This window comes from Canis lupus, chromosome 9 (genome assembly GCF_048164855.1).
Source record: "Canis lupus baileyi chromosome 9, mCanLup2.hap1, whole genome shotgun sequence".
Lineage (NCBI taxonomy): Eukaryota > Metazoa > Chordata > Mammalia > Carnivora > Canidae > Canis > Canis lupus.
Window position 1 is genome coordinate 64,623,811 of NC_132846.1, and position 15,746 is coordinate 64,639,556.

At 44.4% G+C, this 15,746-nt stretch overlaps 1 protein-coding gene across 2 annotated transcripts; it reads right to left on the reverse strand.

The window, feature by feature from the left end:
* Positions 1-1,307: 1,307 nt before the first annotated feature.
* On the reverse strand, positions 1,308-3,227 carry LOC140640421 (interferon alpha-inducible protein 27-like protein 2). 2 transcript variants are annotated; one of them, XM_072839778.1, is made up of 4 exons: positions 3,070-3,227; positions 2,904-2,933; positions 2,290-2,451; positions 1,308-1,700 (listed from the first exon to the last, which is right to left on the reverse strand). In XM_072839778.1, the coding sequence occupies exons 1-4, from the start codon at positions 3,074-3,076 to the stop codon at positions 1,501-1,503; spliced, it is 399 nt and encodes a 132-aa protein (XP_072695879.1). In that variant the 5' UTR covers positions 3,077-3,227; the 3' UTR covers positions 1,308-1,500. The 2 variants fall into 2 exon arrangements, with proteins under 2 accessions (XP_072695879.1, XP_072695880.1); XM_072839779.1 differs by having other exon boundaries at positions 2,294-2,451; positions 3,070-3,201.
* Positions 3,228-15,746: the final 12,519 nt, after the last annotated feature.

A 15,746-nucleotide genomic window follows, 5' to 3' on the forward strand; every position in this document is an offset into this window, starting at 1 on the left:
CCATCCATAGGGATTGTCATCAGTGCTCTGGTGGTTTAAGGGTTTACTGCCCTACCCCCAGCAATGTGAGGCTTTTGCTCCCGGGGGGGAGCAGGAGCGTGGGGCTGTAGCTCCTTCCCTATTTCTTCTCCGCGAGGGAAGTTTTCTTCAGGGTTTCTGCCTGCCATGTCTTTCTCAGTGGAGCACCCAGCAGGCCTGCTGCTTCAGCTTTTAGGGGTTCAAGAAAAGGTAATTTTCCTATATATTTTATATTCATTTTAAAAATTATTTTTTGTATGTTGTCTGGATTTTTCTCGTTGCAGGTTGGGAGTGATAATGCTAGCAGCCCTTCCTGTTGATAGGCACACAAGTGGTCTATAAAATGCGGAGGGTGCCCCTGGACACCTCAAGACTACTGGGTGGGGGCAGCCTGGGTGTCTCGGCGGTTTAGCGCTGCCTTCAGTCCAGGGCCTGATCCTGGAGACCCAGGATTGAGTCCCACGTCAGGCTCCCTGTATGGAGCCTGCTTCTCCCTCTGCCTGTGTCTCTGCCTCTCTCTCTCTCTCTCTCTCTGTGTTTCTCATGAATAAATAAATAAAATATTTAAAAAAAGACTACTGGGGTGTAAGCAGAAGTTTTAGAATTTCTATTTATGTTATATCTCATCCTCAAAAACGAAGCCAAACCAAAACAACAAACAAGTACACAAAAACAACTGCAGAGAATGAGACCTCTCTGGCAAGAGGTAAGCTGTCACCTGGACATGAGTGGAGACAGGGGACACCAAGAACACTTATCACAATTGGAACTGGAGGATTTTTCCCAACACAGTGAGGTGACCATTCCTGATTCAGTCTCTTGCCCGGAAGCTCCACTGTGACATTCAGCATACTATGTTGGCCTGGTGGCTTGCTTGTCAGCCTCCCCACTGGACTTTGAGGTCGGGTGGGGAAAGGCCTGTGTCTGGCTCATCTCAGGATGTAGGGTTCATGCATGAGGAAGGGCGAAGTGTTTTGGGGTCAGCGGCTCATTAGGTATCCTGGCTACCCTTCACCCTGGCTGCCTAACTGGAACGTTTGTCAACGTCAACCCCATCGTGGAACTGAGGCCCACAGAAGGTCTAAGAATGGCCCTGGGTATATACAGCCCATCCCTTGTAAGACTAGGACTAACCAAAGCCTCCTGCCAACTTGATTCTGTGCTAAGTCAGCCCTGTCCTGGCCCCCTCCTTGATGCAGGTTGGGAGGATGGGGGATTCCATCCCCCTACTCCCCTCCCCCAGCAGGGCTGCAAGAGGCAAAGACAGGGAGACGTGTCTGCACATGACCTTTCTTTGTTTTGTTTTAAGATATTATTTATTTATTCATGAGAGACACAGAAAGAGAGGCAGAGACACAGGCAGAGGGAGAAGCAGGCTCCCTCCCATGCGGGACTCTATCCCAGGACCCCAGGATCACAACGACCTAGACAGAAGGCAAATGCTCAACCACTGAGCCACCCAGGTGTCCCTGTGCATGATCTTTATTTCTCATGCTTCTCTGACCCGACTGGGGGGTTTGGAGGTTCAGCTTGGGATTCAGTTTCTTCTTGCTGTTCCCCTTCAGCCCTGGGTTCTTCTGGGGGAGAGGAAGATTCCTTTTTTGGTTTTCCAAGGTAGGCTCCTAAACCTGACCCAAGAGAGGCCAGGAGGACTTTGGTTGACGTGCAGAGCCCAGCTGCCCCTGAAGAAGAGACCGAGGGTGAGCAGGGAAACATGCAGCGGCCAGTGGCCCCCCATCCCCGCTGGAGGTGTGAGGCCCAGACACCTGGATCCCTCCTCTAAGGTTCTGAAAACCCCCAGGGCTTGGCCTTGGGCAGAGGTCGCTGGAGGTGGCTGCCAAGTGAGGAAGTGGGACGCAGAGGAGTCAGCCACAGAGCCTGAGAGCGACAGGTCCCCTTACGGTCACACAGGAAGCCACTGAGGCCCAGAGGGGAAGGGACCCTGCCGGTCCACCCAGGTGTCAGGTCCTGGTAGGGCTGCACCCAGAGCCCTGGGCTCCTTCTCCCTCCTGGAGCTCCCTATCCCTCCACTGCTATGGAACCTCACTCAGAAGGAGCCAGAGACAGGACAGTGAGGGAGGCAAAGGGCCAAGAAGGAGGAGGATGTCGCAGCCTGGGGGGAGAGGACAGGCCGTGCCTCGGGCTCGCCTCTGGCCCGAGTCCACTCCTGGCTCTGCTCGCGTCCCTCCCATTGCCCCCTCCCCTCCTCCCCGTCCCCATTCCCTCCCCGCTCCCCCCCTCCTCCCCCCTCCCCCCCAGCTCCCAACAAACCCACGGACTGCAGCGTAGCCACCAGGCTGCCGGCGGCGACTCCACCCCCGTTGGCGACAGCGGCCGCGGACATCATCTTGGCCGCCAGCGAGGAGGCGGCGATTCCGGCCCCGGTGAAGCCCGCGGCGCCCAGGGCCACCGGCACCGCCGCCACCGCCGCGACTGCGGGCACGCGGAGCTGGTCAGGGCGCGGCCGGGCCGGGGACCCCCCGGGACCCCTGGGCGGTGTCGGGGCCTGTCTGCGCCGCGCGGAGGGGGTCCCGGGGCGGAGACAGGGGTGGGGGTGGGGGTGGGGGTGGGCGAAGGGGTCACCCGGGCCGAGGCGGGCCGGGTCTCTAACGTGGCTGTGCGACCCGGGGGGGGGGGGCACTGGCCGCGCGGGGCCCCGTGTGCGGACGTGTGGGCGCTGAAATACCCCAGAGCGGGGTTTCGCAGCAATCACCCCTCCCCCTCCCCCTCGCCCTCCCCGCCCCCATCAATGGAAATCACCTGCCGGTTCGTAGGCGGCCGGGAGGGGCGCGCCGCCGGACAGGTGTCCTCTGGGGCGCAGGGCTGCACCCCGGGCCTCCCTCCGTCCCTACCCTGCCACGGCCGCGAGGCTCCAGGCCACTCACCTCCTCCCACTACAGCAAAGGCCGCCTGTTCTGGGGAGATGAAAATGGGGAGAGAGAGAAGGCGTCAGCTGGGTAGGAGGGGGAGGGGCCGGGGCAAGGAGCGAGGGTGCAGCGCCGCGTGGGGCTCGGGGTCCCGGGGTCCCGGCGCCCCGGGGGGGAGACTCACTCATCATCGCGGAGAGCCCCGCCTTCTCCCCGAGCAGCTCTGCAAACGCCTCAGCTGCACCGGGTGTTATTCCCTGGGCCAACCAATGGGGACACCCCCATCCCTCCCAGGGCGGGCCCTTTCGCGGATGTCAGCCCCAGCAAAACCCGGGGCGGTCCTCCCCACCCGCACCCCAGCTCCACCCACTTCTCGCGGCTGCTCCCCCCCTCGGCTGGCCTCCCTGCGCAGCGCTGGTGGCCCCCCTGCCTGGTGCCCCCACCCAAGAGGGAAGCTCCCTAAAGCATCTGAACAACGGAAGAATTGTTTCCAGCAAAAACAAAACAAAACAAAACAAAACAAAAAAACCCCAAATGTAAAGAAAACACCCAATACAGATTACTGCTGCACAGCAAGGGTTTGAACTCTGGGGGGTCCACTTTTGTACTGATTTTTTTTTATAGTACAGTACTGTGAATATATTTTCTCTTATGATTTTTTAAACATCACATTCTTTTCTCTAGCTTATTTTATTGTAAGAATACAGTGTATAAAACATGTAACTCAAAAGATGTGTGAATTGACTTTATATGAGTGGTAAGGGAGAAGCAGGCTCCCCTAGGGCAGGGATCCCCCCGCCCCATGCGGGACTGGGTCCCAGGACCCTGGAATCGTGACCTGAGCTGAAGGCAGATGCTTAACCGACTGAGCCACCTAGGCACCCCCCAGTTTTATTTTTAAAGTTAACAGAAGCTAATTATTTTCGGGTTTACTAGGCTTATGCAATCCTTATGTTATGAATTATCTTCGCACATTCTTGGGTTTTTTTTTTTTAACATGGAGATGTTATTTTTTCCCTTACAATGTATAGGAAATATATATATATATTTCATTATATATATCTCTTAATTCACTCTCACAAATGTTGCAGAACTTTGTTTTGAGTTCAGCACCTTTTTGCTTTTCTTAACACAGAAAACTTTAATACCTATATAAATTTGTCAATATTTTACTTCTTTATTTTTGTCTTTGTTGCCTCAAAAGGTTGTTCCCGTCAGCTATCAGAAATCATCACTTGCATTTTCTTTGGGTTCTTCTGGGGCTTCACTTTTTAAAATTAACTTTTTATTCAATCTAGAATTCAGGTTGCTACATATACGGTGATTTGCATACCTATATATGTCCTGGTTTTTCCCGTGTCATTAATTAATCATCTTTCCTTTCCTCTTTGATTTGAAATTCTGTCTTTATATTCAAAATGCGCATACTGGCATATACACCAGTATAGGTGATTTGGAATTTCTCTTTTCTAATGAACTATCATTTCCTTTTGGCAACACAATCACACTGTTTCAATGTTTATAAATGTATGTTTGACTCCCATATTTTTGAGATAGAGATATTTTAGAGATAATATCTAAATTGGGCCTTAATATTTCTATTTTTTGGATAAGCACATGCTACACAAGGGGATACAGTGAAAAGTCTCCCTTGCCTTGCCATTTGTCCTTGAACTACCCAGTTCCATCCTTGAAAGCAATCAGCAATCAGTTTCTTATGTATCCTTCCAGAGATAACTTATGTTTATATAGTAAGATGTTTTTTTCCTTTTTTTCCTTTCTTGACACATATGATATCACCTTTACACATTATTCTGTACTTTGCTGTTTTTCCTTTATCAGTGTGAAAAAGCAGCTATGTAGTTTCTATTGTATGGTTACACCATGATTCATTTAGTAAATTCTCTCTTGATTGACTTTAAAAAAAATGTATGTTTGATTTAATATCTGCTCGTTTTGGTTGAGGTTTTAAAAATATTCTGACTCTTCCTATTAATTCTTCAGATGAACTTTAAAAATATTTTTTTCAATTTCAAAAACAATCTTTCCTATTTTTATTGAAATTGAGCTAAGTTTTAAAATAAATATTCAGGAGAAAAGCTTTACAGAAACTATTTTTTACATCCAGGAACATGATAAACCTTTCCACTTATTCAAGTGGTTTTTTAAAAAAGTATTCCTTAATAAAATTTTATAATTGTTTTTATATAAGGACTAGATATTTTTAAGTAAACTTTATTTTTAAAGGAAGTTTTAGATTTACAGAAAAATTATAAAGATAGTGCAGAGAGTTCAAACATACTCCACACCCATTTCCCCATCATTGATGTCTCATATGGTAGGGTACCTTTGTTAGAATCAATGAGCCAATGTTGGCACATTATTGTGAATTAAAGTCCATATTTTACAAGCTATCAACCTGGCTTACATGGTTGAGGTTAACCTTGAGCACCTGGCTGACCTTGAGACCTGGCTGAAGGAGTGTGTGTCAGGTTTCTCCACTGTGAAGTCACTTGTATCCATTCCTTTCCATACTGTCCTCTTGGGAAGAAAGTCAGTGCAGCCCACACTTAAAGATTGGGAAGTTAACCCCAAGACTGCTAGAACTCATACAGCAATTTGGCAGTGTGGTAGGATACAAAATCAATGCCCAGAAGTCAGTGGCATTTCTATACACTAACAATGAGACTGAAGAAAGAGAAATTAAGGAGTCAATCCCATTTACAATTGCACCCAAAAGCATAAGATACCTAGGAATAAACCTAACCAAAGAGGTAAAGGATCTATACCCTAAAAACTACAGAACACTTCTGAAAGAAATTGAGGAAGACACAAAGAGATGGAAAAATAGTCCATGCTCATGGATTGCCAGAATTAATATTGTGAAAATGTCAATGCTACCCAGGGCAATTTACACATTTAATGCAATCCCTATCAAAATACCATGGACTTTCTTCAGAGAGTTAGAAAAAATTATCTTAAGATTTGTGTGGAATCAGAAAAGACCCCGAATAGCCAGGGGAATTTTAAAAAAGAAAACCATAGCTGGGGGCATCACAATGCCAGATTTCAGGTTGTAATACAAAGCTGTGGTCATCAAGACAGTATTGTACTGGCACAAAAACAGGCACATAGATCAATGGAACAGAATAGAGAATCCAGAAATGGACCCTCAACTTTATGGTCAACTAATATTTGACAAAGGAGGAAAGACTATCCGTTGGAAGAAAGACAGTCTCTTCAATAAATGGTGCTGGGAAAATTGGACAGCCACATGCAGAAGAATGAAACTAGACCCTTCTCTTTCACCATACACAAAGATAAACTCAAAATGGATGAAAGATCTAAATGTGAGACAAGATTCCGTCAAAATCCTAGAGGAGAACACAGGCAACACCCTTTTTGAACTTGGCCACAGTAACTTCTTACAAGATACATCCATGAAGGCAAGAGAAACAAAAGCAAAAATGAACTATTGGGACTTCATCAAGATAAGAAGCTTTTGCACAGCAAAAGAAACAGTCAACAAAACTCAAAGACAACCTACCAGAATAGGAGAAGATATTTGCAAATGACGTATCAGATAAAGGACTAGTATCCAAGATCTATAAAGAAAGAACTTATTAAACTCAACTTCCAAGAAACAAACAATCCAATCATGAAATGGGCAAAAGACATGAAGAGAAATCTCACAGAGGAAGACCTAGACATGGCCAACATGAGAAAATGCTCTGCTTCCCTTGCCGTTAGGGAAATACAAATCAAAACCACAACGAGATACTACCTCACACCGGTGAGAATGGGGAAAATTAGCAAGGTAGGAAACCACAAATGTTGGAGAGGATGTGGAGAAAGGGGAACCCTCTTGCACTGTTGGTGGGAATGTGAACTGGTGCAGCCACTCTGGAAAACTGTGTGGAGGTTCCTCAAAGAGTTAAAAATAGATCTGCCCTACGACCCAGCAATTGCACTGTTGGGGATTTACCCCAAAGATACAGATGCAGTGAAATACCGGGACACCTGCACCCCGATGTTTCTAGCAGCAATGTCCACAATAGCCAAACTGTGGAAGGAGCCTCGGTGTCCATCGAAAGATGAATGGATAAAGCAGCTGTGGTCTATGTATACAATGGAATATTCCTCAGCCATTAGAAACGACAAATACCCACCATTTGCTTCGACGTGGATGGAACTGGAGGGTATTGTGCTGAGTGAAGTAAGTCAATTGGAGAAGGACAAACATTATATGGTCTCATTCATTTGGGGAATATAAATAATAGTGAAAGGGAATAAAGGGGAAAGGAGAAAAAATGAGTGGGAAATATCAGAAAGGGAGACAGAACATGAGAGACCCCTAACTCTGGGAAACGAACAAGGGGTGGTGGAAAGGGAGGTGGGCGGGGGGTGGGGGTGACTGGGTGACGGGCACTGAGGGGGGCACTTGATGTGATGAGCACTGGGTGTTATGCCATATGTTGGCAAATTGAACTGCAATAAAAAATAAAAAATAAAAAATAAAAGATTGGGGAGTTACACTCCACCTCTTGGAGGAATGAGTATCCTCATAAATTATTTGTAATTCATCTGCACAGATTTGTCTCTTCTTCCCTTATTATTAATTTGATCATTTGTTTATATCAGTATGGACTCATTGATATTTGTTTTATACTTTTTTGCATAATCCAACACTGTTTTGTTGCTCAAGTTTTTCCAGCTTTGGCCACTGGCAGTCTTTCCATTGGCTCCTGTGTCTCTTTGACATATCTCCATCATTGTGGAGTGCATACGTGTGTTTGTGTGTGTGTGTGTGTAGTGCTTCATCACTTTTTGGCATTACAAGATGCTCCAGGCTCATTTTGTATATTGCTTGTTCCAATCCTAGTATTGGAGTCCTGTTTTTTATTTCTTCTGATTGGAGCATGGTATTAGCAACATCTGCAAGCTAGGTGTGATCATTGCTACTGGGGTATCATTGCTTCTAGGCCCTCTTATTTACAGAGCAAAGAAATATAGGTGTATATACTAATCCATGCATGTACACATATCTATACATATTTCTGTTTGTAACCACCTGGATCAATGTTGAGCTAAACAGGAGTTCATAATGATACCTCAAACTCCAACTCCAATGCATTACCTGTGGATCATTTTTGCTTCCTCTCTTTTCTTATCTTTTAATTCCCACTCCAGTGGGGAGAAACATTGCTCCTTTCTTCTATCATCCACTTACTTAAATGTTCAGTTCCACTATACAATAGCAGTATTAGAGCTGTTGATCCTAGACTACATATGTTTTTAAATTGTTTTTAAATATTTTATTTGTTTATTCATGAGAGATACAGAGAGAGAAAGGCAGAAGCACAGGCAGAGGGAGAAGCAGGTTCCATGCAGGGAGCCCGACATGGGACTCGATCCCTGGTCTCCTGGATCACACCCTGGGCTGAAGGCGGCGCTAAAATACTTTGAAACGTTTGCTACTATCCTGAAATGAAATTCATAGATAATATCATCCAGTTACATCCAATATATTTCCCAAACTTCAATATGAAAGAGAAATAAAAGGAAGTTACTTATATTAAACTAGTGTATATTTCAATATTTATGTGCTTAAGCAGTATTATACCAGAAAATATAATGAATAAGGTGCTTGCATCTATCTAAGTTTTGAATGGACTTAATATTCAGCTGAAAATTATAGAACACTTTTTTATATTTTTATAATTTGAAACAAATGCTTAAGAAATATCTCCACATGTCTTTATCCAGTGATCTATATCTAATCATCAGAGATATGACAACTGCCAATACAGACTGATTCCAGTACCGTGAGTAACATTGCTACCAGCAACACGATTTTCCAAATGGTATCATTCTGGCACCAGTTATAACGTGTGGGGAATTTCACCCCACACCACCAAGTAATTCTCTGTACTAGTTGGGTGTCCTACAATTCAACTCCATTCTGACACTATCTCCCTAGAGATAGTGTCAAATCCCATGAGCTAAGGGCTCAGAAAGCCCCCCACTTCAGATGCCACTCCTAAGTCCGGGTTGTTAACTTTGTGTTATTGACCAAGTGGAATCAGAGGTTCCCAATTAAATTGGATTAATTTTCTAGAGTAGCCTAGAGGACTCGGGAAACCAGATTGCCAGTTTATTACAAAAGATATTCAAAGATATGAATCAACTGTCAGGTCAAGAGATACATAGGGCAAGAACCCCACCCAAGGAGCTTCTGTCCTCGTGGAGTTTGGGGCTGGCATACCAGCAGGTGGAAGCATTTTGGCTCACCAACCTGGAAGCTCTCTGTACCCTCTCCTTTTGGGTTTTTATAAAGGCTTCATTACTTAGGCATGATTGGTGAGATCATTGACCATAGGTGACTGATTCACCTTGCAGCTCATCACCATTGCCTGGAAATGAAGGGGTGGAGCTAGAGTTCCAATCCCATGTTCCATTGTTGCTTCCTCTGAAACCAGCGCCCCCACCTTCGGAGGATTTCCAAACGTCACCACATTAACAAAAGCTTAGTAGTGTTTGAAAGGGATTTGTTGTGAATAACAAGACACGTATTTCACCTCCACAACTCTGAAGTGACTCCAGGGATTGAGCGCAAGAGACCAAATATTATGACAAAAGATACTCCTCATTGCTCTTATTGCTCAGGAAATCCCAGGAGTTTGGGGAAATGTGAGTCAGGAAACTTGTTCTAAGACCAAAATATATATTTAATATAAATCACAATTGTCACCAGTTATGAATAACTCTTGGTAATGTTCAGAACAAATCAAAGTACAATCTCGCTCTGGTTTGCAAGATAATTGCAATTACTGAAAATTCAAACTGTTATAACTATACAAAAAATACATGTAAAATTTGGTGACATTCTAGGCTCAGATAATTATGAGTTTTCTGCTTGTGTGAAAGGACTTTTGACATTTCTACAGGATGACTTTCAGTTGTGTGAGACAGTCCTGCATATTTCAGGATGTCAGGCATTCCTGGCCCCTATGTACTATTGGTAACATACTTCCATCAGTGGGACTACTTAAAAAAACAACAAAACCCCCAAATTTCCCAAATGTCCCCTAGAGGGCAGTACCATCTTATTAAAAACTATCTTCTTAGCTGGTAACTAAATAACGTAGGGATCTAGGGATGTTTATAATTATTTAAAGAAAAAATCAAGCAAACAAATGACAATATTACTTTTGGTACTAATTTTAAGAATACTCTGTGCATACTGAGTATTTAACTTGTGCATAAGAACTTGGTATATGTGACAGATCAGAATTATGATTTAGATTTTAATGGTACATACTTCAGTAAGAATTTAATACTGGGATTATAAAGTTGAAAATGATCCCATTTTTCAACCAATTTTGAAAATTTTGCTTAAGAATACTTGAAATTAAAAATTGTATAAGCTGGGATGCCTGGGTGGCTCAGTGGTTGAGTGTCTTTGGTTCAGGGCATGATCCCAGTTTAGGGATCGAGTCCCACATCAGGAGTCCTGTGAGGAGCCTGCTTCTCCCTCTGCCTATGCTCTGCCTCTCTCTGTTCCTCTCATGAATAAATAAATAAATCTTTTTAAAAATCGTATAAGCTTATTTGATTAGATTTCTATGATTCACCAATGTTTGCAGGCAGATTTTAAAGAAAGAAAATTTCTTTAAAAAGGCAATTGACTGTACATGCTAAAACCACAAGACAATAGGCTCCAATGGAGTCACTTATGCTAAGCCCCATGACACCAAACTGTGATTTAACTTAATTACAGTTTTGGCTCCTCCAGAAACAGAATCCTAACAGGAAATGGCTGTTAACCCTAGTTAAGTCATCCGCCTGATAGGTTCCTGACATGCCCTAAAGCAAAGTAACCTTGTGTTAATCATCCTGTTTTTTTGCATAGTATATCTTCCTTGTTCCTGCTCCCCTCTGCCTAGAAAAGTCTTTCATTTTATGCAGTTCACCAGAGCTCCTTTCTATCTGCTGGACTGGGTGGGTACTGTCCAATTTGAATCAATTCTTGTCCAGATCAATGCTTACAATTTTTAATATGTCTCAGTTTATCTTCATACACACACAGAAACTTTAAAAATTGATTACATTAATATATATGCAGCATTTGGTTAAGTTGTAAAGTCCTCTTAGATTTATATGTAGAATATTAAGTTTTTAATTAGACCTACTTAAGGAATATTAGCTTTTAATTCGTTTTTCAGTAAATTGAGTATTAACCTAAAAATCCAAGTCACAACTAGACTTTATTGTCTCTAGAAGCTGCTTCCAAAGATAACCTAAAGCTCACACGTGTACCAGTTACCTTCTCTGTTTCCCCTGAGCCTTTACTAATTTACTCCAAATTGCAGATAAAGACTATAAGCTTAAACCAAACACAAACAAGTATTTAATCACTAAGAGAAAAGATGATTAATTTTAATTTTTTTTTGAGAGAGAGAGAGACTGCACACACATGCACATGTGAGTGGGGAGGGGCAGAGGGAGAGGGAGAAAGAGAATCCCAAGCAGACTCCATGCTCAGCCTGGAGCCTGGGGCAGAGACTCCATCTCATGACCCTGAGATCATGACCTGAGCTGAAATCAAGAGTCGGCTGCTTAACTAACTGAGCCACCCAGGCACCTATTAATTTGAAGACATTAAAATTTAGAAGCTCTATCCAACAAAAGGCACCAAGAGAAGAAAGATAATCCAAGCCACAAGGTGGGAGAAAATATTTGCCGTACATGTAAGTAACAGTTGATAACCAGGATACATAAATTATTCCTACAAATGAATAGAAAGACTTCAGTTTAAAATCCTAAGCAATTTAGAAATAAAAGGAAGCTTCTACAATCTTACAAAAGTTTTCTATGAAGAAAATTAACAACAAATGTAATTCTCTATGCCTGCATATTGAGTGCATTCCCCTTTTGATTGGGAGGAGGCAAGGATGTGCACTTTGTCCACTTCCCTCCAGTATTGAACTGGAGGTCCTACCTAGCACAAGGAAGAAAGTCAGGGTTCATGGGGAAGATTGGAAAGGAAGCGTAAAACTTTCTTCATGTACAACTTTATGTTTATGTAGAAAGTTCTTAAGAAGTCCACAAAAAAAAAAAAAATCCTGCTAAAACTAACAAGTGAACTCAACAATATTGCCCAAATCAGTTGTATTAATAAATGCTAGTAACAAAAGTCAAAATGATGCTTTGTAACACCAAAGGGGTTTCAAATGACATGATAGCATTGAAACTGGGAAACGCTTAGGAATGTATTATCAAAGGATGCGCAAGACGTGTACGTCGAAACCAGAAAATAATTGCGGAGAGAAATTAAATGGGACTTCCCCTCCCCCAAATGGAGAGAGTCACCATACTCCATACTCATGGGTTAGAAGACTGAATTTTAAGTGCAATACTTCACACACTGACCTATAGATTCAGGGCAATCCATCAACTCCATGCCAAGTGTTTATTCAGGAGAAATGAAGACATCTGTCCCCACTTACAGACTCGCACACAATGTCCCAAACAGCTTTATTCAGAATAGCCCTCTGGCTGAAAAAAACAAACAAACAAACCCAAAATGTACATTAATAAGTGAATTATACAAGCAATTATACAAGCATTAGAACACTTAGATGTTCTAGATTTACAACGTGGGGGGAAAATCAAAGCCGTCTGGTTTCCTACCACTAACCCTGTTCATGCTTTTGATGCAGAGCCAGCCTGCAATGTAGTCCTTAAGCCTCTACTATGGCCTCTACCTGAGGCCTCCTGCCTCTGTAGTTCTGGAAATTATATTGAGGTGTGAGTAAATCATCCAACTCCTAATAAAGTGAATGAATTCACCTGGGAGGTGTCATCCTTCAAGAGATGTGACAGCGGTGGGCGCCGTGCCAAGATTTCTGAGATCCTGGGTCCTCTGCTCTCACCAATACCTGCAGCCATCCCAGTATGGCCTCAGAGATCCCTTCTGACAGGGGACTTGGGGACAGCTGTCACTTCTGAGGAGTTGGTTTGGAGGGCCCTCTTGTGGCAGCGCCTCAAACTGAAGCCCAATTGCAGGTACACAGGGTAGCACACCTACAAGGCTGGCTCCACTGGGATGGAGATTTGTTTTGAGGCTGGAGCAGGCTTGTCAGGAATCTCAGGGTGAGCGGGCTGCTGGGGTAGCTTTTACTGGAGCAAAAGTTTGTACTGGGCGAGCAGAAGTGTCACAGTGACAGAGGTTTTCCAATACCATCTTTTTAGGACGGCTCCTCAACTCTCAGCCATGCCATTAAATGCTATTTCTTCCTCATTCACGGGGTAGGCTCCTGGAATCTATGTTTGTGAACATGGGCTCCCTTCCTGGACCACAGCAGTAGGACCTGGATGGGCACTTGGCACATCTGGACCAAGCAGGGTTGTTTTCCTGGAAACTTGGAAGGAGAGCAATACAGAGATACTAACCGGATAGCTGAGTCTCTGATAACATGGGGAATGTGGGGCAGCTGTTTGTTTAGTTCTACTTTGATATCTCCATGTGGGTTGAGTAAGAAAGAGAGCTGGGGAAATGGAGCAAACGTGCAGAAAGAAGCCAGGTGCCTACACGCACGTGAGAGCCTTCCCTGTGTTCTCCTTTCTGGAAGCTTCTGAGGTCAGGTTGCATCCAGCTTTTGGGCTCTGAGATGCTCCTAGAACTTGTCGGGCATTCTTCCTTATGTCTTAAGCTACCTGAAGCTACATCTGACCTTGGTGCTTATCTCTAGTCTGTTCATTCAATCACACGTTCATTTATTCATTCAGCAAGTAATTATTGACCATATCAAATAATACTGCTATAGAAACTGGGGAAAGAGAAGTGAACAAAATGATTTCTTTTTTACTGTCACGTAGGGGAGACGAACACAAAAAAAGCAAACCCATAAGTACATCACACGTCAGATGGTGTGAAGGCTATGAAGAAAAGTGAGGTAGAGTAAGAGGAACAGTGGATGTAGACAAAGCAGTCAATAAAGGCTTCTCTGCTTAGGTGGGATTTGAGCAAAGACCTAAAGGAACCAAAGAAGCAGAGGGAGCCATGTAGCAACTTAAGGAAGAACATCGGGTAGAGAGAACAGTAGTCAAAGGTCCTGGGACAGGGCGTGTTTGAAGAACATCAAGGAAGTAACTTTGACTAATGGAGTGAGTGAGGGCTGAAGATGAGGCCAGAGGGGTGGAGGGAACTTGAGGGGGTAGGCCGTGTGGGTATTGTCGGGTGGTGATACGGGGCCTACAAGGACTTTGGAAGGACTTTGGCTCTTGTTCTCAGTTGGATAGGGAACAATCCTATTGTTTTCAGTACATGTTATGATCCTACTACATTTTTAAAGTTAATAATCAGAATTTGGTTTTTATTTTGGGAGTCGAGAGAGATCCATTCAACATTCTGGAATTGCAAAAATTACCATAGGCCTGGTGGGTAACAACCCCTGGAAGGTGCAGGTCTGGGTCCTTGGGAGCAATTGGGATGTATTTGTAGGAAGAATGAGGGCTCACCCTAAAATGGGCTGGATTTCGGTTTTGTCCACTTGATATCTCTAGGCTTTCACACACTTGATTTGTTCTCTTTTAGGGGCTTTCATTTGTTTTCTCCCATGAGACAGAGCTGAAGGATGGGCCAGGTCTGATGTCCTCTTACTTGGGAGGAGAGACCCTTCACCCTGCCCAGTCTCCCTCCATGGCCAAGGGGGAGGAAACTGAGGGGTTATGGGGGGGGAGTTGGGGAGACAGCCTTACATTAGGACAGCACCAGAATCCATAGCAACAACCACACCATGTCCAACACAGTCTTGGGTAGGTCCAACCGCAAACCAGACCTGGGCTCCAGGCTTGGGGCAGGAGGGCTTTCCTCCACCCCAATCCCCAGTGGTCTTTCCCTTTGATGCCCCACGGAGCCCGGCTTGTGTCCTCCAGGAATGGCCCACTTTCATCTCTTCTACGTGGAGGGGACTAGCTTATTTTATGGTCCCCTTGGTCAGTTCCTTGCCATCCTGGATTGTTAGGTAGAACCCCTACTGGTCTGTGGGCTGAAGCCTCATGGTCCCAAAGTGGGTTAGTAGAGCCTGTGTGGAAGTAGAGTTCATTTATTTATTTAGTGACTATGTATTTACATATTCTACACGTCAGACTTTGTCCCCAAAGTGGATTTAAGGGAGACTTGATCAAGAGCCTTTCTATGAGCAGTGGGGTAAAATATCACACATGCTGGATGCAAGGGAACCCTGAATCCCCCAATCTTCACTGATGCTCCACTGATGCTTCACTGATGCTGTCACGGGAAGATGAATGCCAAGACCATAGGTCCTCATTTGTACGATACTGAAACGTTTCCTCTTGAAGTGTCTATAATCTCACTATATAACCACTCAAAGAAGACTTTCAAAGTCTTGTTACCTGATACCTAGGACTTGAATGGTGAGACCACGCCTCCAGGAAAAATTCTTTAAAATTTTTTTTTTTAAGATTTATTTATTCATGAGACACAGAGAGAGAGAGGCAGAGCCACAGGCAGAGGGAGAAGCAGGCTCCCTGTGGGGAGCCTGATGCTAGACTGGATCCCAGGACCCCGGGATCACACCCTGAGCCGAAGGCAGACGCTCAACCACTGAGCCACCCAGGGGCCCCTAGTTTTTCAATTCTATCACATGCTGCATTGATTTGCTACAACCACCAGAATGCTGCAGAATAAGCTGTCCCTAACTATAGGGGCTTAAAACAACAAATTTTTTTTTTTCCTGTGGCTCTGTAGGCTGGCTGGGGCTGTTCTGTTGATTTAGGCTTGGCTGGGCTGGGTGACTCTGCTTCAAGCTGTGATAGAAACATCTCTGCTTTTCC